Source organism: Bombus vosnesenskii, unplaced genomic scaffold (assembly GCF_011952255.1).
Source record: "Bombus vosnesenskii isolate JDL3184/JDL3185 unplaced genomic scaffold, Bvos_JDL3184-5_v1.1 scf7180000013264, whole genome shotgun sequence".
Lineage (NCBI taxonomy): Eukaryota > Metazoa > Arthropoda > Insecta > Hymenoptera > Apidae > Bombus > Bombus vosnesenskii.
Genome location: NW_022882924.1, coordinates 8,698,029 through 8,709,972, shown reverse-complemented (window position 1 = coordinate 8,709,972; position 11,944 = coordinate 8,698,029). Strand labels below are relative to the sequence as shown.

Here is an 11,944-nt window from a genome sequence, read left to right as displayed (position 1 = left end):
AAGAAGGTGAAAATACTGGGCGTCCCGTAACTGAGGGTACTATTCGCAAGTATCAAAGTAATTTTATATGAGAAGATAAGCCGAGAACGTAGAATACAATTGTTTCGTACGAGTTCTTTTTATTCTTTCGTAAAGTAGCATTTACTTCGTATTTTATTTAATAAAAATTTAGCACGGAAAGTAAAACTGTATACTCAAGGAACTGAAGATTATGTTCAACAATTCCCGAAGTAATAAAATTATCCATTGTTTTTTATCCTACCCGATAAAATTAATGTAAACACAGACAAATATCAGAGATCAATATTCTGAAAATCAAAATCTCGTATGGAAAATTGTTCCCGTATGTACGTACCTTATATCTACTTATATGTTTACGTAGAATCGTCTCGTTGTCAATCGTACCACCAATTACGATACACCCCATACATCTTCGTGGAAGATTGACAGGCAAATCAATTTTTACGCGATCATAAATACTAAGTGCTTAAAACACTGATCTTACCAGGTCCGATCAAATGACCGGTTTCAAAATTTAATTAAAAATTGTGCACTCATCGTTATTTCTTTTATTCGTCTAATCTTATGTAAATTCTTGTATTAACAAAAATTGAGAATTTGATTAATCGGATAATATAGGAATTTGCATAAAGTTAGATGAACAAAAGAAATAACAATGAATGTACAATTTTTAATTAAATTTTGAAACCGGTCATTTGATCGGACCTGGCAAGGTTAGCGCCAAATAAAAAAAATAATAAAAAAGAGAACTAAAGGAACTAAGGAATATTTACGCGTTTTCTATACACAATTATCTTAAATGCCATTTAAATTAATACTTGTGTGAAAATATAAAAAAAAAAACAAAGAAAAAATGTAACGCGATGAATATGTGTTCCAGTCACAATAATAGAGAGAGTTCTTTGCCACAAGGTGAAAGAAGTTACCTGTTAAACGTCCTTTTAAAATAATCGATAGAGTAGATCTCGTAAAAACGAAGAGAAACCTTGTGAGATGAATTTCATCACATTCCCGCGAGCTTCTTTTGTTTGTTTCTCATCAGTTTGTTCCTCGGAATACCCTTTTTTGGTCCCTGAGGCAAGGAACTATTTTGGCCAGCGCCCTTTGGATGCTTCCTAACTGGCCTTTTTTGCTTCTTAATTTTCGATATCCCTTTACCCTTTGGCCTAGATCCTTTTTTTATGTTCTTAGCTCCTGGATTCGGCCTATTAGGATCGCAAGTGCCTGGACCACGTTCGGTTGCGTTACGGAAGGCCGCCGTCCAGGCATCTAGAAACGTCTGATATAATCTGATCACGCCCCAATCTTGTATTAACATCGATGTTGAGTCGCCTTCCTCCGCCCAATACGAACTTTCCGTCACAATCTTCGCCGTATGCGCTTCGGGAACTTGCAACCCTAAGTTTAAGATCGCAGTCTCCACTTCGCATGATACCTGGAATAAAAAATGCAAGATTGACGTGTTTATTGATGGTGATATATATTAAAGATAATGAAACGAAGGATCGCAGTATACAGCAAATTTAGTCATAATAATATCGAATCGTTTGGAAAGTTCATAGCAAAAATTAAGAAGAGTGCATTGTGTTATTGAAAAGATTTAATTTCGTTCGATAGCTACATGACATCTTTTCTGAGAAACATTCCGTTATTTTGCCTAATAAGTTTCTTCAAGTGCTTAGAATATTTAATTTCTAGTAATCGAATCAGTTTCAGAAACGTAAAGACAAAATATCCAAAATATCCGGAATCGAACATTTCTATTAAGATACAACATACTTTATCTGTTTTTTTTTTTTTTGCCGATACCGGTCCGACGTTATCTTGTTGAAAAAACGAAGTCTTTGTAATTAATCGATACCGGATGTTTCTTTTCCGGAAATTTCCATTTTGTGATTATACCTTGTTTACTTCCATCAAAAATAAAATAATAACCGAACACGTTTCGAACTTATCGAACGATCTATTCGGTCTGTAGTAAGAATTTTATAGCAAGAAGCAAGATGAATAATGCTTTATCTTAAACATCAATCTTCGAAATATCCTATTTTTAAACATTACGTTAGCAGAATTTAAATTTTTAATTTTAAGAATTTAAATATTATCTACAAAAACAAATGAATCGTTCATCGTATTTTATAGTATTTACATCGTAGTATGATATAAAGTTTCCGTACCCTGAGGATCTCATTGTACATTTGATTAATGATCTCGTTTCTGGTGTCCATCATTTTGGATCCATCGTTAATATTAGATTTCAGGTGGAAAGCTCTGAGATGATCGAACGTGATGGCGAACCTTTGTAGCGAATCGTAAAGGTGTGGAAGCGCACGCTCAGCTTTCTTTCCCTTTTCGAGACACAAAACCGTCTTGCTATACCACTCGTATTCCTTCTCCGGCAGCCATGGCATGTTGTACTGCTCCTTCAGCTCTTTGTACACCTGCGAATGAAAGTTGAGATATTGTTTTGTCTAAATATTTTTCATGTACATATTCGACGCTACAATTTGTGCGCTCGATTTCTTTGAAACTACACAAGTGCACACCGCGTCATTCTTCGTGGAACTAAGAGAGTGCAGAATTCTTCCCAAGCAGTTTGCTGAACTTTTATATCGTACCGTACGAATAATTTTGCCAGTTTAGTGTACGATCTTTCTGTTGCGAAAACAATTCTATTTAGTTTCGAACTTTTTATAAGTACGTCATATTTTTTTCGTCCATAGATAACCAATACAACGTATAAAAATGAATATAATAATTAAATATATTACAAGTACTATCAAGATGTAGAAAAGAAACTCTGTGCTTGTTATTTCATGCTCTCTCTTCTTCTCTAAACGGAAGTCATCTTTATTTAGAGAAATTGGTATATCTCTAATCATGGAAATAGTCTCTACTGACTCTGACTCTAAGTTTTCAAAGTATTTTAAATACCACGTGCTCAAGGTATGAACATAAAGATTTTCCATCAAGTTCAAGTACTTTCTCCAGTTGATATAAGTTTAATGCTATTTGTGTGTTAATTCCTAAATGGAACGATTTGACAAATAGACTATAACGCTATTAATCGCGACAGGAGGCTCGCTTCGGGCGATATTGTTCCTTGAAAAATGCAATTACGCTCGTGCGTGGCACATCGTAACAAATGTAAATTACAAGCAGAACAGAAAGTAGGACTTTAGCACTAGCACAACTCGTGCGCACGTGCGAGTCTCTCTGAAAGAGCCGCCCACTCTCCTTTACCCCGACGCGACGCGGTTCAGCGATTAATTACGAATCGCGGTCAGGTCGAACGTCATGCTTTACCTTCGAGTACACCTTATGCACATCCTTCCGACGCGTTTTGTAATGATCATGGGCAACTCGAAGCTGCGTCCGCACCCTCTTCAACGTTCTATGAACGCTGTGCCTCTGTGGCATTTTTTTGAATTGCATCGCCACTGGATTACCGCAAGGTTGTAACCACCGGTCCATATTATTCGTGTTGGATACGGCGGTGCGGGGGTCGTAAATGGGTGCACCTGAAACCGTATTCAGGCCCGAACTCAGGAAGAATGCAAGGGTCGTCAAGGTAATCGTCTGTGACACCGGATCTGTAACAGAAGCCAAATTGCTAATGTCAGGAAATTATATCATATTGCATAGTGATTTCGTTGACATTGTTGTATATCAAATTCTGTAACGATATCTCGATAATTCCTATTGTTCTATCTTTCTATATTATACATTTTAACCGTGATGCTTTGAAAGTTATGTATGTACTCCTGTACCTGTGTTTTCTTTTTTTTTATTTTTACTGTATGCAGTCACTATCGTTACTGTTTACTATTTTGCCAGCCCCAAACATTTTCTATAGCAGCTATCAGTTGTTAGAAAAATGTATGTATGAGTATGTATGTATTCTTGTACCTATGTTTTCTTTTTTCATTTTTAATGTATACATCTATCATTGCTGTCTACTATTTTACCAGCGCCAAACATTTTCTATAGCAGCTATCAGTTGTTAGAAAAATTTATGTATGAGTATGTATGTACTCTTGTACCTATGTTTTCTTTTTTCCATTTTTAATGTATACATCTATCATTGCTGTCTACTATTTTACCAGCGCCAAACGTTTTCTATAGCAGCTATCAGTTATTAGAAAAATTCTAATCAATCGAAAGCGTTTATTTTCGTAAGCAAAGGGAACTTTATTTATAAAGGTTTAATTAAACGTTTCAACACTGTGGAACACATGGAACATATTAATCGTTATAACACGAGTTAACTGTATTTTAATTGAACGCGTAGTTTCCTTCATGCCGAGATAACCAGAATATACCGCAGCAATTTACAGTTTAAAGTTTAATTGTACTTAGGTCTAATTGTGCTGATTATTTTGCCGTTGTGTTCACTTGATATGAAGAAACAAACGAAGAATGAGAAAATGAGTTGAGGATGCAATGAGATAATTGATATGTAAACTGGATGACTTAATTTCAATCAGAATTCAAGTAACGCGTCGCTGTCATTCACCAGCAACAACACGATGCATTAATAAAATCGCGTATTGTTTCGATTTTGAAATACGTCACGTCGGTACGTGTAATGAAGATGGCATTGCATCAATGTCGTGCGTACACGCTTCGCCGTTTATTTCGTCTTTAAATAAAAATGACTCGAAACTCGAATCTACGACAGATTACTTTTGTAATCGGAAACTTATTAGGGAAATAATAATTTCCATAAAACGAATTTATTCTCCCCAATCGATAATAATCCAACCGAGTTTTCACTTAGACTGTAAATTCAGCTTAAATGATACGAGTTTTCACCGATTCTTTACGATCGTTTATACCGCAAAGAAACGAAACATAGAAATTTAACTTCTCGATTTTCTGAAGGAAATTTGCCAAGAACTTAGTTGCTGACAATGATGGATACTCTTCGGGAAAAAATGAAGAAAGCGAATAATTCCGGATTTCGGCGGTGCCGAATTTCAAGACCTCGTAAGATTCCGAATTCCAGTTTCTCGGATTTAAAGATCGAAGCCGGAGCCATCTCTGGTGAAAATGATTACGCGCATTTTCTTCCAGCCGATCGTAAGTATGAAAAAGTACGTCGATGTTTGAAGGAGTCTGTCACCGCGAGGCTGTGGAGTCAACAAAGAGAGTAGAGATCGCGATTGAAGAAAGGTCGTATGCCGTTTCACGCCCGAGGGTGTGATAGAGAGATTGCAAAGAGAGAAAGAGAGGAAAAGGGAGAATCGAGGCTCTTCCGACTTTCACAGTCGGCGTACCTACATGGATACGTAGGTACCTACCATTGCACCTACGCGCCAATTTAACAGCGACCAATCGTCGCCCCCGCAGTAGGAAATGGGTTGCAAATCGGAGAATCAGGATTTATTGCGCAATTAAACGTCCCAGCTTACGACTTCCTTCGCGATTCCATACCTTGCGAACTCACCCCGAAGGCGTGCGGATCTTTCGAACTTTTTACGAGGCCAGACCCCCGCCGGTTAATAAATTTCGCGCGAGCTTCATTATCGTTGGATTTCGTGTAAACGTAAAGGGGAGTGTCGATTAAAACTGATTTATCTGTTATATCGCGGAACGCAAACACCATTCGACCCGAAATTTGGATAATCGATGAGATGTGCTTTAACGAACTTTGCATGCGCGTAAAAATTGAAAAATGTAAGGACGTGAATGCTGAGAAAAATATCGAAGGTCGGATTTCAAGATTTTACGCGACAAAGTTTTAGAGGCAAAATTTATAAACCTGAATATTTCATTCATTTTATAAAAGATTATCGTGTGATCAAACTTATCAAGCGGTTGCACAAACAGAAAGCAATCGTAACTTATTCTGAAACGCGATAAAATATCTTATTATCTTCGGTATATGTTCGGCGCTCGTAGGATGTAACGTTATAATCGATTTTAAATAAACGTAAATATTATGCTTAGACAATAGATCGTAAATATAACAAAATTATATCTCGAAGATTCTTCCGATAATTTCATTTAAAATTTCATATTGCACAAAAGTTCCCATCGTCAAATTTTTTCTAAATTATCTTTTATAGATAACACGTTATACGCTGACGCAACTTTGCGATTTGTACGTTCTATGAAGATTGTTTCCATGTTCACAGAACACGTGTAACCCGAAGATTATCCGTAGCATCCATCTCAATCGATTTGTTTCACGCCGTATTATTCGATGAAAGGTTAAACAAGTCCGATGTATCAAATTCAGCCACATGATGGATCGCATTTTCGAAATGAGACCCTGTCTCGGATTTTTCGCTGTACAGCTTATATACGACAAACGAATTTAGAATCGACGCGTTATTGAACGCGCCGACAAAGAGCCGGAGGACCACCACGGGGATAATTAACGCGCGTTAATTGCCCGTGCGTGCGTGTACATCGAAGCGCAGCACCGACGCGTGTGTTCAGACGCGAGCTGTCACGGCGATTCGATACGATCGTTCGTGCAATTCGCACGTCAGTCACGCGTGAACGAACACACGTCTTAGCGCATTGGTCAGCGAGAGCACACGTGTACCGTTCGATGATGCGCATCTCGCACCCCGAGACCCGCTTTCGTACTCCTCGATCAGAATAAGTGATTAATTGAAACCGCCTCTTGCTTTGCTTTTCCATCATAAATCAAGAGCTTTAGCGTAACTGGTTCCACAGATTCACGGCGTATTTCTCGTTATCAGTTAAATATACGTCGTTAAGGGTGGCAAGGCGTTGCTTGTTAGAGAGAAAAATCAATCCCGGAACGAATGCCAGATGATATCGCGTTAAAGCCGATATTTCACTTACAACTGCCTGGTGTCGACGCACGCGTCGCGAATCAGAAATCAACTATACGATCCACTCAATTTTCAATAGCGTCAATTTGATCGTAACAACAAGCGATATACCTTACGCTTGCAATGCACATCGAGATCTTTGTTGATAATATATCAATCGTCGAAAGCATTGAACATTATTCTATGGTCGATCTTCCGAGTAAAATCGAACCGACATTCAAACGTTAACCGTAAAGTTCTAACGAACGTGACCTCTGCGCGTATTTGAATATAGACTTAGCTTGACAATAAGTCACGATTCGATTAGCCCGTTGCGGCGAAACCGGAGGGAGCCAGTCGCACGTGTGTATCTTATCGTAAACTCACGCCTCCTCTTCTTCTCCCGGAATTGCTCTCAGCCGCTGGTTCCAGCCGAGTCGTATCGTCGGATATACACACTGCGTGGGTGTACGCAGCCGCCGTTAAAGGTGCACCCCATATTGTGTACACTTCTAACGACCATTGCTCCCAACTGTATCAATTTGCATCGCTACCCGCTCGTGTGTCCCCTTCTCAATTTCATCCCCAGTTTTTTTTTTCATAAAATTTATTCACTTTACGCGAGTATCATCGAACGTTATAACACGGACGGTGGAAACGTATTAGGATACCTTTAACCTTCTCGATGTTGATTAAAATGAGAAACCGCTGCAGATCTGTAAAACGGGCTGTCTTATGCGCAGTGTGCGTTATAGTTATTTAGTTCCTGGTTAATATAAGATATCGAGAGCAAAAAATGAACTAATGCGAGTTTACGGGTTTGATTTATTCCAGTAAGCTGTATTAATTGTACGAAAGTGGAGAAATTCACGTTTTCCAAATCGTGCGTAGATAACGAAACCGGTTGTCAATATTTTGTGCTCACGTTTATTTCAGATACTAAATTATTCGGTTTATTGAGTATTACGGTTAGTCCACTTTTGTTCTCGATACTTCGTACGTATTTATTTCTCGTATGGTAGATTTTAAAACAGGAAACATATCGTTATCTGTGTCGTTTTATATAATTATAAGTTTTAACGATTTATAGTCTGCAGCGTGCTTGTACAACGTACGCGCATAGTGACAGAGCTAATTTCAAGATCACCTTGTAGCTCTAATCAAGCAATTCAAAGCGAATTCAATATTACACGCAACGTACCTGCATACATGCAAATCAGGATTTCAAAGATCCGATACTTAACTGCCATCTTCTATATAACATACGAAAATATATCTTGGAATAACGAATGGTTAATAAAACAATTATTAATCAACATCGGAAAGATGATAATTGTCGTAAAGATGAAAGGCCTAACGATCGTTTTAGTGGCTGAGGATGATCGAGTCGATGAGACGATACGCCTGTTTCTCGGGTCAATCGTGTACTTGAAAATCGGAACAGAATTTCAGATCGCAATCTTCACAGGTTATAATAACGGTGCTATCTGGACATCATCCCGTTCCAATGATCCGCATTCCGGGCAATGTCGTGTTCGGAAGATTGCTTACTCCGCTGTTTAATACGTACGTTCGAGGTCTGTCGATCGGTTCTCAAAGTGGAATCGCCGCCATTCTCGCGATGGATTCCCTGGATGCCAGTAGTCGGCCGATCGGTCGGCCCTCCGGTGATTTGGAGAAAAGAGGCGGAGAAGAGGGTGGAGGGTGGAGAGGCCTTTTTTTCCCGCGGAGCTGAGGATGAAGATTGTTGGTTTTGCTATACCGGTACCGCAGTGGTGAATGCCCCACGGCGGCAAAAGGCGGTTGCTGCTTTCTGAGAACGGGTCGGAGTTGGCCGCACCGGGAGCGGTGATTGCGTGGTGATTAGCCTCCACCTTCGCCTCTCTTTGGACCGACTCGAACGAGGGAGAAAGGAGTAAAAGAGAAAGACAAGCAAACAGAGAGTCCACGTACTGTCCAGCCGGAAAGAGAGGCAGATCGTGTTGAAAGAAGGAACGCAATATCATTGCCAGGCACGAATGTGGGAGCGAGTTGCTCGATACAAAGCGTTCGAGAGTATTTCGCGTACGAGTCTGTAAAGTAACGCGACGGGACCTGGAAGATAAGTATGTGCTCCGTCACACGTACGCGTCACCGGGAATCGCGTGTGCGAGGCGAACGCGTCGCAGCAGACATTAATAAATGTGAGTTGCACCTTCGCAAACGAAAGAGACGGAATTGTAGCGTGAACTGTGGTTTCGTTGTTGGACACGATTTCTACTTCGCTTGGTAAAACATCTGTAGATTATTTGTAAGGAAAACAGCGGAAGTATCGTATTTGTACAATTTTTTCATTGTATCTGAGTAAAAAGAAGCAACATCATTGTAGAAAAGTATATGTTTAGAAAATAATAAGTATGTTCGATACTAACCAAGGTTAAGGTCAGGTTCGATGCAAACATGTTTGTAACATTTTTAGAAGGATAATGTTTTATCAGATAATTTTCTTCTAAACAAGCGTAAATGTTTCAACCAATTTTCTAATCATCGCAAAGTCGAATATTATTATCGATAAATTATTTAATAAAATATTGCTACTATTAACACCATATCCATAAATATTTTACGCTTTGATAGATTATTCTGATCGATATATCTAACGTATTGATTTCCTCCATCTTCAGTTTCAGAGATACGATACGTGTAACGTCAGATCGAATGGACAATCGAATTATTGGCAAGCGCGTATATGCCGAAGCATGTCAATACATTTCGTTAGTGCGGTGTCATTCAAAATGGTAAGTGGGACGCGTTTCTGCATCTCTCCTTCTACACCTCCTCTCTCAATCTCTTCATACATACTCCTTGCACGCGCGTACACGCATGTATGCAGATATCGTGTTTGTACACCGAAGGTGTACCATCCTCATCCGCACCTACGACAACAATATCGCGTACTATGCGCGAATACACGGTGGGCACCATAGGAAGAGGCAGGTTATGCACGGCACGCAACATTTAATACGATACGCACGCGGAGGGTCGTCGAGAATAGTCTGCAGAGGCGTCGAGCTTTCTCCTCGCGTTCAATCTCGAAACCATACGATATCATGTATATCCATTAACTTCTACCATCAGCTCATAATCCTTCCTGGATTGTGAATACGAAAGATGCGCTTTATTTAACAATCCCTCTGCGAAGAAAATGAAACTCAAGGTTCTTCCCTCGCTATTGAAACTACACGCGATACGCGTGTTTTCACAATGAGGAAGGAAAATCAGGTCAAACCGTATCGCAAATGGTGTCTCCGCCAATGGAACCTGACGTCACGGATGCGCCAGACAGATTAGCGGGCCGCAGGAAGATTTGCATTTTGTCTGGTGGAACCAGCTCGCGTTGGATATTCCCCGTCGGAGGACGACCCCACCCATAAACTGTGCGCGATGCTGAGGGATTTTAAGTTGCCAGGGTTGCGCGTTAAACTCCATCCTTCGCCTCTCACCAATTCCGCCACCGTCCACTCTTTTTCTTCCACCTTTCTTCTCTTCCCCTACTTGCTAGCTGTCGTTCTTTTCTTCTCTTTGCGCATGTGTTTTCCTTCGTCGTCGTCGTTGTCGTCGTCGTTGTCGTCGTCGTTGTCGTCGTCGTTATCGTCGTCGTTGTCGTCGTCGTCGTCGTCGTCATCATGTTCTCATACTCGTTCGTTTTTGACGGACTCAGACCGACTGTCTGTATGTATAGCGCGTTCATCGCTGTCTTACGCGCATCGTCCAAGGTATCCCTGCGAAAACAGCAACACTGTGCAACCGTTCACGTACACACGGCGAAGGTGCTTTACGGTATTACGACGATATGGATCACTGATGTCATACTGACGTCACCCATCGTTTATATCCAGAGGTGACAGCCTACCGTTGGCATCGGTGCAAGAGTTGATCGGGAACGACGTTTCACGACCGCATCGCGGCGAGAGGGGGAGAAGCTCAGAGCGCTGGAATGCACGCGATCGGCTACTACGGCGTTCAATGTCATCGTCGATTACATTATCTCGAATCCTCGGCCGGCGATAGGCCGCACACGCGTGCGCACACGTGCGTAAGAAAGCGCTCGCGGAGGCCGATTCTATGTGCGTGAATTGCGGTCGATGGTATCGCGACTCTCTCGCGTCCTCCTGCCTCCTTTCTTTTTCGAACGATGCAATTGCGCGACCCACCGTCTCCCCTTTTTTCCATTGAAAGATTGCGCGTGGCTCGGCGTTTCGCCAGATCCTCGTCCGTACACCAACGTCCAAATCGTCTATTCATGAACCTATAGCTTCTGCCGATGCAGCAGAGAAACGGGAAACTAACTCGATAGATAATGCATGTAATGCTGCCCGCGATAGGTTCGGCAAACGTATGTAGTAATGTATATAAAGTTATCGAAAATTGAAAACGATCGAACGAGATATCACAGAGGAAATTACACTGGGAATCAACGCCTTTTATTGCCGATATTCGCTGCTATCGCGCAAAGGATCTGTTATGGATATTTACGATCGGATGTGTTGTCGTGGCGTTACACAGTGAAAAAATAGATTATGCAAACGATTGTGAAATTGCCTGCGGTTCGGCGCGATAAAACGGAATAAAAGAAACATTGTGATTAATGGGCAATAATATGCATTATTCATTGCGCGAATTCTTGTCAGTCTAGTTCTCAGCGGACGACTGATCTTTCTTGGAACATTCCGAGAGAAAGATGCAGGGAAAAATATTTTCCACGCCCGTGTTCATTCACGCTTAGACACGTTAGTCCTTGCACATTTATGAGCTACAGCCAGTAGAGGTAGCGCCGATGGTAGAATATAATGGAAGGAATTTCACGTTATGTTTGAAAGCGAATTCGCTGTTATTTTTTAATTTCCGTTTGGCTGTTAGATCTACGATAAAATGGTGTACAATGGAAAGGAATTGGTCGTTTTGTTTGGTCATGACCGAGAGTAATTCGCTGTTTGTCGTATGTTCGATTTCGCGACGAGTCTTTACGACCAACGTCGTAAAGTTTCATTCACACCAAACTCGGAGGATTATATCTTGCGAATGGAACATTCGTGGACGGTCATCGCTTAATCTAATCAGAACGAAGGTATTTGGTAAGACCGAGCATGTTT

General features: G+C 40.6%; 1 protein-coding gene across 2 annotated transcripts in view; it reads right to left on the bottom strand.

Moving 5' to 3' along the window:
• Positions 1-560: 560 nt before the first annotated feature.
• LOC117236814 overlaps positions 561-11,944 on the bottom strand; it is a 30,979-nt gene continuing 19,595 nt past the window's right edge. The window contains exons 2-4 of one of the 2 annotated variants that reach the window (XM_033500110.1): positions 3,328-3,614; positions 2,199-2,462; positions 561-1,456 (exon numbers count right to left, since the gene is read on the bottom strand). In XM_033500110.1, coding sequence (XP_033356001.1) covers positions 1,025-1,456; positions 2,199-2,462; positions 3,328-3,614 — 983 coding nt within the window. In that variant the 3' untranslated portion in view covers positions 561-1,024. The remainder of the gene's footprint in view (positions 1,457-2,198; positions 2,463-3,327; positions 3,615-11,944) is intronic. The other variant, XM_033500119.1, reaches the window with a different exon arrangement.